The sequence below is a fragment of the Macaca mulatta genome, chromosome 3, assembly GCF_049350105.2.
Source record: "Macaca mulatta isolate MMU2019108-1 chromosome 3, T2T-MMU8v2.0, whole genome shotgun sequence".
Taxonomy (NCBI): Eukaryota; Metazoa; Chordata; class Mammalia; order Primates; family Cercopithecidae; genus Macaca; species Macaca mulatta.
Genome location: NC_133408.1, coordinates 13,025,947 through 13,046,656, shown reverse-complemented (window position 1 = coordinate 13,046,656; position 20,710 = coordinate 13,025,947). Strand labels below are relative to the sequence as shown.

The following is a 20,710-nucleotide window of genomic DNA, read 5'->3' as shown; positions in this document are numbered from 1 at the left end:
GGCTCACACCTATAATCCCAGCACTTTGGGAGGCCTAGGAGAGAGGATCACTTGAGACCAGGAGTTGGGCAACCTGGCAAGATCCCATCTCTATAAAAAAATAACAATCACAAGAAAATTAACTGCGTATGGTGGTATCTGTCTGTAGTCCCACCTACTTGGGGGCCTGAGGCAGGAGTATTGCTTGAGCCCCGGAGTTTGAGGTTACAGTGAGCTGTGATCATGTCACTGCACTCCAGCATGGGTGACAGAGCAAGACTTTGTCCCTGGCACACACACGCACACAAATTGCATCACTGGGTGGATTACACTTGTAATCCCAGCACTTTGGGAGGCTGAGGCAGGTGGAGCACCTGAGGTCAGGAGTTCAAGACCAGTCTGACCAACATGGTAAAACTCCGTCTCTACTAAAAATACAAAATTATCTTGGAGTGGTGGCAGGCACCTGTAATCCCAGATACTTGGGAGGCTGGGGCAAGAGAATCACTTGAACCTGGAAGGTGGAGGTTGCATGAGCCAATATCACGCCACTGCACTCCAGCCTGGGCAACAGAGACTCCATCTCAAAAAAAAAAAAAAAAAATGCATCAAATTACACACACACACACAAATGAGTGCATGGAAAAAATGGTGAAATGTGAATATGGTCTGTGGTCTATGTAGCTACAAGGATTGTATCAGCATCAGTTTCCTACTTTTGATATTACACTATAGCTGTGTTCCATGTTACTATTGGAAGAAGCTGGGTGAAGGGTACACACAACATCTTTGCAATTTCCTGTGAATCTATAATTCTTTGAAAAAATAACTTAAAAAGAGAGAAATGTCCAAAATGGTTGTATCCTGCGTTCTCTAAAATTTGAAAAAAAAAAATTGGAAAAAAAGAAAAGCAAATTCCAAAGCCTTTCTCTGGGCTGTTGGCAGCCGCTGCAGGCAGCGGAGGGAGCGCCACCTGCCCAGAGCATGTGAGGCTGGTTTTCATTGTCACTGCAGAGGTGACACCTCTGGACTTTGCTGCCGCTTAGGAACCAGGCACACTCGGCAGCACAGTGGGGACACAGTGTGGCCATTTTGAACACCACAGCCTGGGATTTAGATTTTTCTTTCTCTGGCCCTAGCAAAAGGGACCCCTATGGTAAACACGCTGTCTAGTGAGGCTTGAAAGAGAATAAACGAGACTGTGGTTGGCAGGGGTTCTCCAGATGTGGACAGCAGGCTCTCCTGGGCCATGCCCTTTCTGAATACTCAGTCAAGCTGTGCTATCTCCGTGAGGTTGCTAATTGGAAGCAAATTCTGAAAGCCACCCCACTTTGGGTGGCTTTCTGGGATTTCAGCCAATCCCAGAGAGGCCTGGAGATGAGTTTCCTTTAAGACAAGGCAAGGAACCATGGGTTTGTTCTAAATTTTCAAGGACATGGAATCCTTTGAAAAGATTTCTTAAGGGAGAAGGTGCTTGACTTTGGCGGACATCCCCCGTTGAGTCCAAACCTGAGAGCATCGGGAAAGCAGAAGGTGGGAATTCATGGTGAGGGGTGTGTGTTCCCAGGGAGAAGCTGGGGGCGCTTTTCCTGCCCTGAACACTCTCCATCCTGGGTTTCTGTCTTTGAATTAGAAACAAAAGTTCCAGGGAAAACCCACTTCAAAATCTGCCCAAATAAAGGGCTGTGACAATAAGGAGATGTTGTCAAAAAATATGTCTTTATGGTTTGGATCTCTGTCCCCAACAAATCACATGTCGAATTGTGATCCCTAATGTTGGAGGTGGGGCCTGGTGAGAGGTGATTGGATCATGGGGGTGGATTTCTCATGAATAGTTTAGCACCATCATCCCCTTGGTGCTGTTCTCGTGATAGTGAGAGCTCTCATGAGAGCTGGTTCTTTTTGTGGGAGGGGGGAGGGGAGGGATAGCATTAGGAGATATACCTAATGTAAATGATGAGTTAATGGGTGCAGCACACCAACATGGCACATGTATACATATGTAACAAACCTGCACGTTGTGCACATGTACCCTAGAACTTAAAATATTTTTTTAAAAAAAGTGTGGCACCGCCCCCCCCCAGCTCTTCCTTTTGCTCTGGCCATGAGAAGTGTTGGCTCCCCCTTTGTCTTCCGCCATGATTGTAAGTTTCCTGAGGCCTCCCCAGAAGCTGAGCAGATGCCAGCATCATGCTTCCTGTACAGCCTGCAGAACCATGAGCCAAAGTTTAAGAGGTTTAGCCTGTTTTCTTTATAAATTACCCAGTCTCGGGTATGTCTTTATAGCAGTGTAAAAGTGAACTAATACATACACATCTGTCAGAAAAAGATACAACATTTAATAAAGATGGAATGTAAACATCAAGTATTTTTATTTACAAACAAAAGTTTTAAAATAGAACTAAAATAATTTCTATCACACATGTTTTCACTGTTCTTCAATATTTCTCTTTTAACTTTTTAAAGATTTTCTTTTTAAAATTTTCTTGTAGAGATGGGGTCTTGCTATGTTACCCAGTCTGGTCTCGAACTCCTGGCCTGTGATCCTCCCTCCTTGGCCTCCCAAAATGCTGGGATTACAGGCAAGAGCCATCACACCCAGCCAAGATTTTCTTTTTTTATTGTCTGCATTTATTATATGCAACAAGATGTTTTGACGTACATATATGGAGTGATTACCACAGACAAGCAAATTAACACACCGTTAACATATTACATGCACCATTAACGTGTCCTTGTTCTTGTGTGTGTGTGTGGTGGGGGGTATGTGTGGTAAGAGCACCTAAAACCTACTCTCTTGGCAGATTTCCAGTGTACAATGTGTACAATGCTTATAAACATTTTTCTCTATTAAAACAAAACAAAAAACCACCACATATATGGAAAGGGCTGCGCTGGATGCCTGAAGAGGAAGCTTGATGGTTCTAAGCAAAGAACCAAAAGGGGCCTGATCTACAGAAAAATTGGAAAGCCGGCAAAGTTTGCTGTGAGAGCCCTTTCTCTGCTCCCACCTGTGCTGATCTCCTTTCTTCCTACAAGAGCCCATTGGCCTTTTATAGTTCCTGGGAAAAATGAAGCCCCCTTGAATTCGAGACTTCCCCCTCTCCTTCCCATCCAGTTTCAACCCCCACACACCTGTGGCCTGCACGCTGGGGGTTCTTTTCTGTTTGTTTTGATCATCTTCCTCTTTGAAAATAACCTTCGTAAAACAAACCGAATATGGCACCATTTCCCTCCAGATTCATGCTCCAGGAAGAAAGGGTGCTGGAGGCTACAGGGGGCCTCACAGCGCACATGATCTCTGTGTTACATTCATTTTCCACTAACAAATCACAGAACATACCCTGCCATTAGGCTTATGCCAGCCGTCTTTGTTAACTTTGGGTCTTGCTGAAGTTGAGTAATGTCACGGCAAATAGAACACAAGGAAGCTGAGGCGTTCTCTGGCTTTCTGTTGCAAAATAGGCCTGTTGATGCTTGGTGACAAGCTTCTCAATCCCAGAAGCATGAAGCCAGCAAGGCTGGGAAAGTCCCTTGGGTGAAGGCTCCATCAGAAGAGAATAAACTTTATCAAAATGTGGTTAGCCCTATCACAGCAGCAGCATTTCAGAAGCATCCTACAAAGTTGCTTGTTTCGTTGACAAACTCAAGAAACCCCACATGTTTGGAGAGTTCTTGGTGAAGCCTGTTCTCTGGAAGTGGTCATGCTTGTGTGTAGCTTAGAGAAGAAGAAAATTCCAGTGGTTCCTCAGTCAAGTGGTGTAATCCACTCCAGAATCATTGCCATCTCTTCTAATATTCTGAACCAGGCATAGAGAAAGTAGAAGCTCAGTGCACAGCTAAATGAAATTACCAGAGATTCTCAAGGCCGCCATTTCCAGCTTTTCACAAAACCACTGTGCTCACATCAAGAGCATCAAGGAAAGCTTCCTATTCCGTGAGCTCCACTAGAAACGTCACGTATTGTTCATGGTTTTGAAAAGGTGAAAAGTTTCTTTTCCAGAATATTCTTCATTGGAATGATAATCTTGGTACCTTGTAAATCAGTGGCATTGTTTATTTCATCACAGCCAGAATCTAGAATTATCACCATTCTTTTGGGATACAGTGAGAGCTTTTTTCCAGCCAGACACAGAATGAGCAATACAGGTAAGGTCCCTGTTGTCATGGAGCTCAAGTTCTGTTAGAGACAGGAAAGAAAAAAACAATCAGTAAAACAGGATAACTTCATAATTCAAAGACGCCATGCACAGCTGTGAGGCTATGCACAGGCTCCATTCAAACTATAGACTAAGTGACTGCTACTGCCTGGATTAAGCCCTGCCCTGCCGTGGCATCCCCACACAATTCAAATAATAAAAAGCGCTATCAGGAAAATAAAACGGGGTAGCCGATGACAGTGTGGGAGTCAGTATTGTATATTGCACAGGCAGGAGAAAGCCTGTCTGAGGAGGTATCATTTGACGTGAAAAAGGAAGAAGCTGTGCCAAGATCAGGGGGAAAAGCATTAAGAGGCAGAGAGAGTAGCGTATGCAAAGGTGCTGAGGCAGTCTGTATAACTGCACCATGAAGAGGTCCCTGTCCGAATCTCTGGAAGCTGTGAATATGTTACCTTACCTGGTAAAATGGACTTTGCAAGTGTGATTATTAAGTTAAGGATCTTGAGATGGGAAGATGATCTCGGATTATCCAGGTGGGACAAATGCAATCACGAGGCTCCTTATAAGAAGCAGGCAGGGGGCTCAGAGAGTGGGAGAAGATGTGATCGCAAAAGAAGAGGCTGGGCCGGGTGCGGTGGCTCACGCCTGGAATCCCAGTGTTTTGGGAGGTTGAGGCAGGCAAATCATTTGAGGTCAGGAGTTTGAGACCAGCCTGGCCAACATAGTGAAACCCCATCTCTACTAAAAATACACAAAAATTAGCCTGGCATGGTGGCGGGCACCTGTAGTTCCAAGCTACTAGGGAGGCTGAGGCAGGAGGATCACTTGAACCCAGGAGGTGGAGGTTGTAGTTAGTTGAGATTGTGCCACTGCACTCCAGCCTGGGTGACAGAATGAGACTCTGAAAAAAAAAAAAGAAAGAGGAAAGAAAAAGAAAGGAAGGAAGGAAGGGAGAGAGAGAGGGAAAGAGAGAGAGAAAGAAAGAAAGAAAAAGAAAGAGAAGGAAGAAAGGAAGGAAGAAAGAAAGAAAGAGAAAGAAAGAAAAGGAAAGAAAGAAAGAAAGAAAGAAAGAAAGAAAGAAAGAAAGAAAGAAAGAAAGAAAGAAAGAAAGAAAGAAAGAAAGAAAGAAAGAAAAAGCAAGCAAGCAGGCAAGCAAGCAGAGGCTGGAGGGATACCAGGATGCCACGGAGAGGGCCAAGAGCCAAAGAATGTAGGTGGCCTCTGGAAGCTGCAAAAGGTAAAGAAATGGATTCACACCACCCCCCAGCCTCAACCCCCAGAGCATCCAAAAGAAACTCTGCTGCCATCTTGATGTTAGCCCAGTGAAATCCACTTTGGACTTCTGACCCCAGAACTTTAAGATAATATTATAAATATGTGTTGTTTAAGTCACTTAAGTTTGTGGGCATTTGTTATAACAGCAATGGGAAGCTAATACAGATCCAAAGACAAAAACAAAACAAAAAGCAGAGAAGCAGGATGAGACTATGTGAGAAGAAAGTGAGCTCGCAGAAAGGACCAGCGGCCAGCTTTCCCATGGCCTGGCCAGCTGCACTAAGCAGTCTGGATTTTATCTTCAAGGTGAAAGGAACCCAGTGGAGAGTTTCAAGCAGGTAATCATACCTGGCTGATTACAGGTATGAGCCACCATGCCCAGCCTCTTTTCCTTTTAATGAATTCATTTACTGTATAAATTTGCCTCTAATGTTCACATTGTCTACATCCCAGAAGTTTTCATATATATTGCAGTTCCTTTGTAATTTAGTATCGTATTATTTGTGTGTTTTCCTCTTTATCCATATGTTAAGTGTGATGCACTTATTTTTTGGTTTTCAGACATATTAAGGTGTACAGACTATATTTTTGTTGATTGATAATTTAACAGCATTGTGGTAATAGAACCCAGTCTATATAAAGCTGATATTTAAAAATGTGGTTGGACTTCTTTTGGACCCAGCACATGGTGAGTTTTTAAAACCGTTTTATGGACACTTGTAAAGAATGCACATCATTTATTGGTTAGGTGTGGGTTGTCTCTATCTATTCATTTTATAAAGGTAATTAATTCTATTACTCAAATATTCTATATGTTTGCTTTTTAAAAAAATGTATCAGTTTCTGAAACCTAATTCCTACCATTGTGGATGCCTCAATTTCTTGTAAACCTGCCTGTTTTGCTTTGGATATTTTGAGTCTACGTATAAGCCCATGATTTTACTATCTTCCTCGCAGGTTGTTTCTTTTATTAAATTATAGTGATATTTCATATCCTATGGATCACCTGAAATTTCACTTTTTCTTAGATTTCTGCATTTTAGCCTTAGCTTGGTATGTTTTTTCATCACTTTATTTTCAAGTTTTCATTTGCTTTTATTTTGGATGTGCTTTATTTTGTATTTTATTTTTTGAGAGAGAGTCTCGCTGTTTCACCCAGGCTGGAGTGCAGCAGCGTGATCTTGGCTCACTGCAACCTCTGCCTCCCAGGTTCAAGTGATTCTTATGCCTCAGCCTTCCAAGTAGCTGGGTGTGCCACCATGCCTGGCTGATTTTTATATTTTTAGTAGAGATGAGGTTTCACCATGTTGGCCAGGCTGGTCTCGAACTCTTGTCTCAGCTTCCCAAAGTGCTGGGATTATAGGAGTGAGCCACCGCCCCAGGCCTAGATGTTTATCTTTTAAGAGCATATAGCGAGATTTTATTTTGTTATTTAATTTAATAATACTTCTTTTAATAGGTGCTTATTTTATTTAAGGATATTGTGATTATAGATATATTTGGATATTAGTCATTGGGGCAGTCATAGTAAAAATTATAAACTGGATGACTTATAAACAACAAAAAGGTATTGCTCACAGTTTGGAGGCTGGGAAGTCCAAGATCGAGGCACTGGCAGAGGCGGTGTCTGGTGAGGTCTCCCTCTTCGGTTCATAGACGGCGCTTTCTAGCTGTGACCTCACATGATGGAAGGAGAAGCAAACTTCCCTGCAGCCTCTTTTAAAAGGGCATTACTCACATTCACCGGGTCTCCATCCTCTTGGCCTAACCACTTCCCAAAAGTCCTACCTTTTAGTAATATCACATTGGGAGTTAGGATTTCCCTATATGAATTTTGGGGGGACACAAACATTTATGCCACAGCAGATATATTTCTACCACCTTATTTGGTGATTTCTGGTGGTTGTTTGTTTTAGACAGAGTCTTGCTCTGTTGCCCAGGCTGGAGTGCAATGGCATGATCTCAGCTTACTGCAACCTCTGCCTCCCGGGTTCAAGTGATTCTCCTGCCTCAGCCTCCCAAGTAGCTGGGATTACAGACGCCTGCCACCAGGCCCAGCTAATTTTTGTATTTTTAATAGAGACGAGGGTTCACCATTTTTGCCAGGCTGGTCTCGAACTCCTGACTTCCGGTAATCCACCCGCCTCAGCCTCCCAAAGTGCTGGGATTACAAGCATCAGCCACTATGCCCGGCCGGTGATTTCTGTTTAAAAATTTTTTCTTAAAGTGTTTTTCCCACTTAGTTTTTCATTGAATGGGTAAAACATTCTACATTTGCTTTTATTAAAACAAGAAATGAATTTTGTTGCATTTCAATTTACAGATTGTATTTCTGTTTCTCGTGATCACCCACACGTTGTTAACATGATAGTACGTGCCATGTGAGGTCAAAGACTGCTCCACGCTGGGAGAACTCATTCAAGCAAAACAGCAGAGCTGTCCCTTAAAATTGATTTCTGGGAAGATAAGTTACTTTTTATTTCATTCATACAATTTAATTTTATTTTAATTCATTTTTAAGGGAACATCACATTTCGTATGAAAAAAACAAAGATTTTAAAAAATATTCTCCTTATGGGAAATAAATATATTTATAATTACATGCCTGTAATTACCAGCGCGTAGTCAAACACGCTGCTTTGATTCTCCTCTCCTGGGCACTGGGGAATTCAAGAGTGAAGTTAAACCACAAGGGCTGAGTTAGAAGATTGACCTCAGTTCCCTGTTCCCACCAGCAGGTGGCACCGTCTCCTAGCGGAATTCTTACTAGAACGTTTTGCTTCCGTTTCTGCAGAGGCATGGTGAACTGAGTTGCACCATCCAAGTGTTCCTCCTGGCTGAGTTTGCCTATCTTGTTCAGTGAAGCCAACTCATGAGGACAAATGGTGTTAATGAGAAGCTTGTGCGGAGTTAAAGGGATCCTTCTATTTCTTTAAAATACACGTAATAACGCTAACTCTGCAATAATTTGTAGATCATTTTAAATCTTAGCCATCTTCCTCTTGCCACCCAGTGTGCTTCAAGCCACATGGTTCAGAGCACCATTTAATATGAAACTCCAATTTTAAAACAAAGGGAACCTTCCTCTTACAAAACCATGAGACAAGTTACAGAGTAATGACCACCCACATGACCTTGAAGTGATTTTGAGTGAGTGAATGTAACTTCCATGGCTGCCATTTAAATTGGATTCAAATCCAAATGGCTTCATCTCCATGTCATCGGACCTCTTGTGCCCTGATTCCCTTGGCTAAGTTCATAGTACCTTCTACATCAGGTTGTGGCAATGGTTACCTGAGGTTAATCATTAGCACTCCTAAATGACAGCCAATATAAAGACTCAGTTCTCCCAAATCCATGATAGTAAAGGATCTTTTGGTAAATAGAGTCTGCTTAGCTCTTGCTAGGTCTTTAAATACTTTGCTAGGGGCCAGGCACCATGGCTCACACCTGTAATCCCAGTGCCTTAGGAGGCTGAGGCTGGAGGATCCCTTGTGGTCAAGAGTTTGAGACTAGCCTGGGCAAGAGAGCAAGGCCCTATTTCTACAAAAAATAAAAATTAGCCAGGCGTAGTACACACTTGTAGTCCCATTACTTGGGAGGCTGAGGCAGGAGGATCCCTCAAGCCCAAGAGTTCAAAGCTGCAGTGAGCTGTGATGGTGCCACTGCACTCTAGCCTGGGTGACAGAGTGAGACAGAGTAAGACTCTGTTTCAGAACAACGACAACAACAGCAAACAAAAACGAAAACCTCAAAACCTCTTTGTTGGACTTACTTCCGTCTCCTCCATGTAGTACTTTAGTACCCTTGCGGCTCGTTTCTCTTTTACAAGACAACAATGTTGTTATAAAGTCATTTGGAAATGGTCCCATGGAGGAGTATTTACACAGAATTTAGCGTATTTAGTACCTTCAGAACATGGCACTTGCCTGGAATTATACTGACCTCCTCAACCCACACCAACCACCCAGAGATGGCTGTTCTCGACTCCTCTCCCTGGGGCCCTGTCCTTCTCCTCCTCCTCCTCCTCCTCGTCCTCCTCCTCCTTCCTCCTTCCTTCTTCTTCTTCCTTCTTCCTTCTTCCTTCTTTCTTCTTTCTTCTTTCTTCTTTCTTCTTTCTTCTTCTTCTTCTTCTTCTTCTTCTTCTTCTTCTTCTTCTTCTTCTTCCTTCTTTCTTCTTTCTCCTTCTCCTTCCTCTTTTTTTTTTTTTTGAGACAGAGTGTCACTCTGTCACACAGGCTGTAGTGCCATGGTGTGATCTCAGCTCACTGCAACCTCTGCCTTCTGGGTTCAAGTGATTCTCCTGCCTCAGCCACCAGAGTAGCAGGGACAGAGTAGCATTTTTTAAGTAGAGATGAGGTTTCACCATGTTGGCAAGGCTGGTCTCGAACTCCTGATCTCAGGTTCTTCTCCCGCCTCAGCCTCCCAAAGTGCTGGGATTACAGGCATGAGCCACCACACCCGGCCCTTCCCACATGTTCTGGCAGGGAATGCTGTTGTCCCCCAAGCCTACCCTAAGAGGAAGACTTCTTCTGGGGAGAGATGCTCACTGTGCCCAGGTCCTTCCCTGGCTGGAGCTGGCAGGAAGGGTCCCAGAGCAAGGACTTGTGCCACTCTGCCCAAAGCCAGAGTCCCTGAGGCACCCCCTCCATGAGGCACCAAGGTGAATTCCAGCTGCCAGTTAGTATTTAACTTTCCACATACGATTAGATTAAACATGTGGGTTCATAAAAGCCTAGGATTGCAGACTGCAGTTGCAAGGGCTTAGATGGTCGTAAGGTGAAGGTGCCCAGCAGGCTGAGGCTTGTGTGCAACCCATAAGAGAGCTCGCTGACACCAGCAAGAAGGTTCAGAACAGCCTGGCTTTGGAAAGAAATTTCATCCTGCCCACACACTGCATAGGTAAGTCTTAGCATGCGCTCTTTATGTTTTGAGGAATTAAGTAACAAAGTTATCTATTTGCCTTTTCCAGAAAATGATAAAAGGAATTATTTTCCTGGTATATGGCCTGGCTCCTCATCCACTCTTCCTTCTTTCTTTCTTGTGTTTTCCGTACTCATGTCTTTGTTAATTGCCTTAGAACGAAAATTTTGAGAGTTTTTTTAAATGGAGGATTCATGGTAAATGCAGGTAATCATATCGTTTTCTCTTCTTAATACGAAAATGAAAGACTTTGCTGCCTTTTGTAGGCCCGGGTGATGCGAGCGATCTACCATGTTTCAAGAAAAGAAAACTTTGGGGCCAGGCGCAGTGGCTCACGCCTGTGATCCCAGCACTTTGGGAGGCCAAGGTGGGCGGATCACCTGAGGTCAGGAGATCGAAACCAGCCTGGCTGACATGGTGAAACCCATCTCTACTAAAAATACAAAAAAATTAGCCGGGCGTGTTGGCTGGCGCCTGTAGTCCCAGCTACTTGGGAAGTTGAGGCAGGAGAATGAACCCGGGAGGTGGAGCTTGCAGTGAGACCAGATCGTGCCACTGCACTCCAGCCTGGGCGACACATCAAGACTCCATCTCAAAAAAAAAAAAAAAGAAAAGAAAACTTTGGACTTTGGGGTCAAATGAATATTACTTTCCTAATAGTGTCCTGATTGCCCTTGTCATGAATAACACACATTCGTGACAGGAGTGGCTGGAATTAGGGGATCATTCTGTAGCCTAGAGACAGGGCACCACTAATGACATGTGTAAGCTCAAACCGTGGTCTTGATCTTATGTCTTGTATCCAGTTGAGCCAACTGGTCACAGCAATGAAAACAGAGTTATTGGAATGTGTGACCTCTGCTAGGACAGTCAGTGCTGGCCCCTGGTTTGGGTGATGTGAGTTCTAGTCCAGGCACTGCAGCCAACTTGAGAGGCCTGTGATCTTGGACAGGTGACTTAAGCTCTCTAGGCTATAGTTATTCCACCTATCAGAGAGCAAACTAGCCTAAATGATCTCCAGGGCCCAGCCTGTGCTAGGACTCAGCAAGAAGCATTCACTGGAAATGGAGGTCCTCCTAGGTTGATATACATTAATTGCCCATATTTGACCATTTCTAACTTGTATATAAATGGCCATTTCATATAATTCCAGAGAACATAAATAATAGCTGTCTTACCATTACTAAAGTAAATGCCTATTATGATACTCTACTTAGGGGTAGGATAAGTATGTATACCAAATATGGCTTGTTTTGTTTTGATTTTTGAGACAGAGTCTCACTGTCACTGCTGAGTGCAGTGGTGTGATCATGGCTCACTGCAGCCTTGACCTCCCAGGTTCAAGCTATCCTCCCACCTCAGCCTCCTGAGTAGCTGGGACTATAGGAGTGTGCCACCACATCCAGCTAATTTTTTATTTTTTGTAGAAGTGGTATCTCACTGTGTTGTCCAGGCTGATCTCAAACTCCTGGATTCAAGCGATCCTCCCGCCTCAGCCTCCTGAAGTGCTGGGATTACAGGTGTGAACCACTGCGCCTCCAAATATGGTTGATGTCTATCAGTTAAACAGTAATTCTGGGAATAAAAAATTGAAATCAACCCACTTATAATTTGAATGTCTTGGTATAATGTCCTTCAATGGAACTGTTTTCACACACTGTGATTTGTTTCTTCCCTGTGGTCATGGAGCAGGCGTGGGCCACTCAGCCACATCTCATGCATCCGTATGCAAAAGCCAAATCCCTTTTGGATTCTGTTTATTTGGCCTGGCCAGGGGTCAGCACTCAGGTATTTAATCCCCATAGGCCCTTTCATCCCTGTGATTAAGTCTTATCAAAAAGCACCTCCTGACCTGCTTAGCAATGGGGCCTTTGTTCACATTAGAAGGCTTGAACAAATAACGGGCAGTTGGGGCCAGTTAGCTCTAAAAGGCTGGTGAACGCTGCCATGCCTGCACCTGGAAACAAACCCAAATGACTCCAGTGGAATCCAGCACTGAAGTCCCTCATCTCAAAGACCTTTTGTGGCAGAGATTCTTGGATGGGCCTTAGGGGGCCCAGGAGTCCCCTGAAATTGAATGTAGAGTTTCCTATGTGCATATGTATACTTTCTTGGGGAAAAATAAAGTCACATCATTTTATTTTACCTTTCGAGGGATCTTTGGCACTGCTCCTCCCCCACCCCCAATTCCCACACCCCTTAAGAATAAATCAAGAATCACTGTTCTGGTAGTTTCGAATTGAATTCCACAGAGAGAGGAACTGTCATTCATTCATACATTCATTCAACAAACTTTTAGTAAAGATTTGCTACGTACCCATCGCTGCGTACGGTCCTGGGATTCAGAGATGAGTAAAGCAATCCCTGCCTTCCAGGAGCTCAAGCTCTCCTGTCATCGGGACTCAGTTACTTAATCTCAATAAATATCCTGAAGGTAGGAGTTTATAGAGTGGTTTTGAGGATCACATGAATAAACACACAATACATGGGTAATTGAAAAACGAAAACAAAACCAACATGGTCGTTTGCAGAAGGGGCACAGAAAAAGGGCCTTTGCCTAGACCTGGGGAGGTCAGGGAAAGTACTGTGGATTGGTAACAGCTGGCGGGGTTCCTACGAGAGAAAAAGAACTATACCCACAGAACCAGACCCTGTCTCTTAAAAAAAAAGGCGTGGCACGGTGACTCAAACCTGTAATCCCAGCACCTTGGGAGGCTGAGGCAGGGGGATCACTTGAGGCTGGGAGTTTGACAACATAGTGAGACCTCATCAGTACTTTTTTATTTTAAAAAAGAGTTAATAAAAAATAAAATGAAAATAAAAGGGTAAAAGAGCCACTGGCAAAGTCTTGAGTGGATTAAAGCCGGCTCAGCTAACTTTCACAGCAGACTATATCATTGAAAAGGGGAAAAAGCACATGTCTGTTACATTGCTTAGGAAATGTGCTTGGTATATCCCCTGGGACAATCTTATCTATATTTGTTAAGTTTCCTTCCAGCCCACTAGTCTGTGTGACCAGAAGAGGGAGAGAAAGATCTGAGAGCTCTCTAAGTAATAGAACTTAAAACATCAGACAGAGAAGAGTATATTATCTTGGTGACGGTAATTCTCAATGAGGAAGATCCTGGGGAGGGATGTTCTGTGGGGGAAATGCCTGCAAGTTTATTTGATTAATAGGTTTGTTTATTCAGTTTATTGAAATTCCTTTCCCAGATGGGGAGATCTGAAACTTGTCTTTTCGTGAAGGAAAGAAAAGTCGCATGCTAGAGACGGCAGGTCTTTAGAACGGCAGCAAACCCACTGCTGGGATGTTGGGGCTTTTACTAGTGGCCAGTCACAGGTTTACCTCCTGCCTGTGCTCCTTCCAGCTGCGTTGAAACCCACTTGCCCCATCTGTGAGCCGTGTTCAGCTCCATTTTCTGAGCCCCCTTATCTTTCTGTCCATACCTGTTACAACTCTTTGCACATTGCATCGTCTTTAATTTGGTCTCTCCCATTCAACCGAGCCTTTCACAGAGTTCCTGTCATCTCTGAAGTTTCGTCGCCTAGCATAGTACCTGGCACTTTAATTCATGCATCAAATGTCCACTGAGTGCCTTCTATGTGTCAGAAATCTGCTATACCGAGCTAGACAAAGTTGGCAGACATGAAAGCCGAGTTGGAAAGATGAGACCCTAAACCAATAATCACACACACACACACACACACACACACCATATATATGTATGTACAAAAAAACTTGGCTGGGCGCGGTGGCTCACACCTGTAATCCCAGCACTTTGGGAGGCCAAGGTAGGTGGATCACAAGGTCAGGAGATCGAGACCATTCTGGCTAACACGGTGAAACCCCATCACTACTAAAAATACAAAAAATTAGCTGGGCATGGTGGCAAGTGCCTGCAGTCCCAGCTACTTGAGAGGCTGAGACAGGAGAATCACTTGAACCTGGGAGGCAGAGGTTGCAGTGAGCTGAGATCATGCCACTGCACTCCAGCCTGGGTGACAGAGCAAGACTCTGTCTCAAAAGAAAAATAAAATAAAATAATAAAATAAAATAAAATCTTTTGCCTTGCAATCGTTTGCCTTGATGTCTAAAGCCCCACAATTCTCTAAAAACAGAGATGTATAAAAAAGCTCACGTACATAATTCTCTGAAAACAGAGAATATAAATGAGTAATTGCTCCATTTAACTAACATTTGTTGAGTGCTTGTTATAAATATGGCATGATTCTAGCTGTTGTGAGGTTACCAATCTTTTTTAAACAAAAGTAATATAAATATATACACACACATTTAGTTACTGCATATGTGACGTGTGCTTTTGAAGAAAAAGGAGATGCTGTTGGAGGAAAACGGTGCTGGTGGTGGGAAGAGATTTAGAGTAAAGCCAGGGAAGTATTCTCAGAAGGGACAACTAGCTGGAAACTAAACAATGAGGAGGTTACAAAGATTGGTAACCTCACACCAGCTAGAATAATGCCGTATTTATAACAAGCACTCAACAAATGTTAGTTAAATGGAGCAATTACTCATTTATATTCTCTGTTTTCAGAGAATTATATACGTGTGCTTTTTTATACATCTCTGTTTTTAGAGAATTGTGGGGCTTTAGACATCAAGGCAAACATCAAGGCAAACGATTGCAAGGCAAAAGATTTTATTTTATTTTATTTTATTTTATTTATTTATTTATTTTGAGACAGAGTCTTGCTCTGTCACCCAGGCTGGAGTGCAGTGGCACCGTCGCAGGTGGAAGAGAAAGGCAGAGGTGTTCTAGGTTGAGAGAACAGGATGTGCTAATGTCCTGAGGCAAGAGAGCTTACTGACAGGGAGGGAAGACGTCAGGTGTGACCGAACTGTAGTGAGCAAAGGGTAACTGAGGAGGTGGTCGGGAGCCTGCTCAGCCAATGGGGTAAATGCTGTTAAGGAATTAGGACTTGATTTTAAGAACAACCATCGCATCATTTTACAAGCAAACAAATGACACTATAATTTCCCTCTTCAAAAAGGCACACTGGCCGGGCACGGTGGCTGATGCCTGTAATTCCAGCACTTTGGGAGGCCAAGGTAAGTGGATCACCTGAGGACAGGAGTTTGAGACCAGCCTGGCCAACATGGTAAAACCCCATCTCTACCAAAAACACAAAACTTAGCCAGGCATGGTGGAACGTGCCTGTAGTCCCAGCTACTCGGGAGGCTGAGGCAGGAGAACTGCTTGAACCCAGGAGGCAGAGGTTGCAATGAGAAGAGATTATGCCACTGCACTCCAGCCTGGGCAAAAGCGAGATTCCGGAAAAAAAAAAAAAAAAAAAAAAAAAAAGGCACATTGATGGCTATTCAAGGCAGAGAGGGTCACATATAACCCCAAAGAGATGGCTCTGGGGAGGGTTGTGTTGTATTACATTGTTGGCATTGTATTATCCAGGTGAGAGATGCTGGCGGCTGGGCAGTGCCAGTGGGAATGAAAAGCAGAGATGGATTTGAAACATAGGAATAATCTCTCAGATTGTTTCTTGGCATCACTTACCTAAAATGCTTCTTTCAAATATGGATGTACACACCCCTCCCTTTAGGATACTTGGGACAATGTGCCACCTAGACATAGGGGATGGAACAAATTGGAGAGTCCGTCAATGCCCCCTGCAATCTTTTCCCTCCATGTTATCTCATAATGCCCCACAATTCTCTAAAAACAGAGAACATAAATGAGTCATTGGTTCATTCAACTGACGTTTGTTGAGTGCTTATGAATGTGGCGGCATTATTCTAGCTCTTGTGAGGTTACCAATTTTTTTTTTTTTTTTGAGATGGAGTCTTGCTCTGTCACCCAGACTGGAGTGCAGTGGCGCGATCTTGGCTTACTGCAAGCTCTGCCTCCCGCGTTCACACCATTCTCCTGCCTCAGCCTCCTGAGCAGCTGGGACCACAGGCACCCGCCAGCACTCCTGGCTAATTTCTTTTTTCTCTGTACTTTTAGTAGAAACGGGGTTTCACCATGTTAGCCAGGCTAGTCTCCATCTCCTGACCTCGTGATCCACCCACCTTGGTGAGGTTACCAGTTTTTTAAAAAACAAAAGTAATGCAAGATTGCTGATGAAAATTTGGAATATGAGAAAAGCATAAAGAAGAAAATATATCTTTAAGCACACCACCCACTGTTAACATTCTGATCTATGTACTTCTAATATTTTCTCCATTTTCATATGTATACATACATACATTTACATGCATATGTAGATATCAAAGTGTATATATATAATTTTGTCTGCCTTTAACATTTTTATTGTACAATAATCATGCATTGTAAAAAAAAAAAAAAGTGAAAATGTATACAATCAGTTTAAAGACTAACAAAATATGCATTCAATCACCAGCCAGGTGATGAAGAAATACTATTACTTCTCCCCTGGCATCTCCCTCCCACCTTTACATAGCCAAATCCAGAAAAGATGTTTTCTTAAGTTTGTTCACCTATTGTATTATTTAAATTGCAGCAGGAGGGAAGCATGTCTACTTTATCCAATTTCACACAGTCGCTGGAAGACGCCTTCCAAAGGATTTTTATTACTTATATGGACAATTGGCGCCGGAACACGACAGCTGAGCAGGAGGCCCTCCAAGCCAAAGTTGATGCTGAGAACTTCTACTATGTCATCCTGTACCTCATGGTGATTATTGGAATGTTCTCTTTCATTATCGTGGCCATCCTGGTGAGCACCGTGAAATCCAAGAGACAGGAACACTCCAATGACCCCTACCACCAGTACATTGTAGAGGACTGGCAGGAAAAGTACAAGAGCCAAATCTTGAATCTAGAAGAATCGAAGGCCACCATCCATGAGAATACTGGTGCGACTGGGTTCAAAATGTCCCCCGATAAGGGAGAAAGGCACCAAGCCAACATCTGACATCCAGACACGAAGAGATGCCAGTGCCACGAGGCTAATCCAAATTGTCATTGCTTAGAAGAAAGTGAGTTCCTTGCTCTCTGTTGAGAATTTTCATGGAGATTATGTGGTTGGCCAATAAAGATAGATGACATTTCAATCTCAGCGATTGATGCTTGCTTGTTGGAGCAATAGTTTGTGCTGAAGACCTCTTTGGCTTTCTGGGCAAGTAAATGTCATTTTAATCAATGTCAGTGGTGAAAATAAAGCCAAATTTGAAGTAAAGTGTCTGGGCGGTGGCCGTGGGGATAGAAAGGAGAGATTTACAAATCATTGAATCTTCTTTCTCATGAAACATCATTTGTGTGTGACAAATTCAATTTATAAATAACCCAGATGTATTATGTAGAAGCTGAGGCTCAAAAGCTATCACTTGCTTACCAGAGAGACATAGGAGCATTTATCTATAACATTAATTCATGAGTGTGGAGTCAGAAGAGATGAATAAGCAAACCATAAGGTTACTTTATATTTATTGTTTTCCTGGCCTTTAACCTATTTAGAAGTCTTAAGACAGAACGAACATTCCTCTTTTTTTCTTTCTCTTTTGAGACAGGGTCTCGCTCTGTCACCCAGGCTGGAGTGCAGTGGTACAATCTCAGCTCACTGCAGCCTCAATCTCCCAGGCTCAAGTGATCCTCCCACCTCAGCCTCCCTAGTAGCTGGGACTACAAGCACATGTGCCACCACACCCAGCTAATTTTTGTATCTTTTTTTGTAAAGGCAGGGTCTCACTATGTTGCCCAGGCTGGTCTCAAACCTGAACAAACATTTCAAAGGACAAACAATCCATACCAGAGAAGTCGAATATTTAAGAACTACCCAGCATAACAAGAACACATTTTAAAACTAACATTTAAAGTTTTGCAGAAAACTAATCTTAAAAAGTTCTCATTAAGAAAAAAAAGTTACAATTGTTGCTTTATAAATGTATTCTTTTAACTCAATTTAGTTTTCCTCTATTTACAATTACTTATTTGCATTTGTGTTTAAGAAACTAAAGGATACAGAAAGGGTCTGAATTGCTGATACCTTCTGAAGACCTAGACAGGAACTACTTAATATTTTACACCATGTGGGGCAGGATATCATAGAATGTCAGGGCTGACCATTCTACTGTTGGCGGAGACCACTTCACTTACAGATGAAAAAACTGTAGTCCACTGAGAGGAGACGATTTCATTCACTAATTCGGTCAGGCAACATTGACCTACTTGGTTCACTGGCCTAGACCCCAGGAGCATAAGGATGAACAAGGCTGGGCTCGGGGGCTCACGTCTGTAATCCCAGCACTTTGGGAGGCCGAGGTGGGCGGATCACCTGAGGTCAAGAGTTCAAGACCAGCCTGGCCAACATGGTGACACTCCGTCTCCACTAAAAATATAAAAATTAGCCGGGTGTGGTGGCAGGTGCCTGTAACCCCAGATTCTGGGGAGACAGAGGCATGAGAATCGCTTGAACCTGGGAAGGGAAGGTTGTAGTGAGCGGAGATTGTACCACTGCACTCCAGCCTGGGCGACAGACGCTAAACATCATAGTACAATATGACAAGGTCCTAACAGAGATCAATGCAAAGGGGACACAGCCAGCCAGCACAAGGACAGGAGGACATGTCTAACGCAGGTCAAGATCTTCTCTCTCAGAGCAGTGGAGAGTAGCAGGTCAACGGCAGCAGAGAGATGTGGGGCCTCAGCATCCCATAGCTTCATGCCTCCTAGTCTACCCTGTTCTTCTCCCTACACCCCAGCCAAGGCACAGCAATGATGGGCAAGGCCTCAAGCCTCAGGGTGCTAGGACAAAATTTAGAAAAAGAGGCTCTTCTTCAGAGAATGCTTATAGAACTCCTTATTCTAACCACAAGGTTTGTCTCTTTAAAATTACAGAGTGAGATATACACAAGGTATCTACTTCCTAACAGATTTGCAATTATGCCACCTGAAGCATTGAGTGCAGTGTTAGAGAAAACTATCCATATTCCAAGAGCAGATGTAGGAAGAGTGACCTCCCTCCTCAGATCAGAAACCCAGAAATGCTGTCCCACCCAGAAACATCCATCTCAGAGAGGCCAGAGCAGCCATCAGGCTTTAAATCCCAGCCCTCTGCTCTGCATCTAGACAGAAAACCGAGGTTTCCATCAGGTGACAAAGACCCTCTCCTTAACCAAATTTTCAGGCTCCTCTGAGCCCTCTTCCTGACTACAGCCCAACAGTGCGCTATAAAAACTACAGACTCTTGGCACAAATGATTTTGCCCACCTTCGCACACACTAAGAGACTTAAACGCTAGCATAGGTTCTAAGAGCTGAAAGCTAAAGTGCCTGCCCGAGAAAAGTGAACGCCGCCTGAAGAATTTACCATTTGTTCCAACCAAAACCTGGTGACAGGCTGATAGTCCCCTGATCCCTCTCTTAAAGCAGTTACTTTAGAAAGTTTCAATTATAAATCCTTTCTCTCTCCCTTGAGATGCAAATCTTCTACCATTCAGAACTGTACTGTCTCTTTGAAATGCAAACATTCAAACTCTCTTTGCTGGATGGGTGCCTTGCTCTAACTTACTGCCCCCCATCATAGGCAGAAGTTTGCTTCTCCTCTAGATATGAGCCAATTAACAAACACAGATCACACTGACCAACCCCTTCCCACTTTTTATGCATTTCCACTTCCTTGACTCTGCTCAAGCCCCATCCCCACTCAGTTACCTTTGCACAAAGGGAAGTTGAGCTGGGCCTCTTCCCTCTGGCAATAGCTGATGATTTCAGTCAATCCTTACTGCTTTAACTAGTGACTGGCTTTCTTTACCTTTGACACAGGTAAACACATGGAGAGCAAAATCGAGGTTTTTCAGGCGGGGTGCAGTAGCTCATGCCTGTAATCCCAGCACTTCGGGAGGCCAAGGTGGGAGGATCACTTGAGGTCAGGAGTTTGAGACCAGCCTGGCCAACATGATGAAACCCCATCTCTACTAAAAATACAAAAATTAGCTGGGTGTGTTGGCGGGTGCCTGTAATCCCAGCTACTCGGGAGGCTGAGGCAGGAGAATTGGTTGAACCTGGGAGGTAGAAGTTGCTATGAACCGAGATTGTACCACTGCACTCTAGCCTGGGCGACAGAGTGAGACTCCATCTCAAAAAAAAAAAAAAAAAAAAAATCGAGGTTTTCCTAATTAAGTACATTTTATTATCATCACTGAAAGTACAGGTGATAACATAGAGGGTTATCAGCCAACTTCACTTTTGGGGAATGAGAAATGCTGAATCTCTCCAAGCATGTTGGGTCTCTAGTGGTTGAAGCCATCTGCCAAGATTGACACTCTAGGATCCACGCCCACCCAACCTGGGCTTTTCACTTTCAACCCAGCAACTGAAAATGTCAGTTCAAACAACTTGCTGTTTTTTCCTACCCCATTTGCTTTTAAAGTTCCTTCTG

General features: G+C 43.5%; 1 protein-coding gene across 4 annotated transcripts in view; it reads left to right on the top strand.

Annotated features, from left to right (window-relative positions):
* The window catches only part of KCNE2 (potassium voltage-gated channel subfamily E regulatory subunit 2), a 160,732-nt gene extending 143,343 nt beyond the window's left edge, over positions 1-17,389 (top strand). For 2 of the 4 annotated variants that reach the window (XM_077995812.1, XM_077995810.1), the window contains exon 4: positions 16,833-17,389. In XM_077995812.1, the coding sequence (XP_077851938.1) occupies positions 16,833-17,246 (414 nt within the window). In that variant the 3' untranslated portion in view covers positions 17,247-17,389. Of the gene's footprint in view, positions 1-10,176; positions 10,317-15,347; positions 15,406-16,832 lie in introns of those variants that run through there. The other 2 variants (XM_077995809.1, XM_077995811.1) reach the window with 2 other exon arrangements.
* The last annotated feature ends 3,321 nt before the right edge of the window (positions 17,390-20,710 follow it).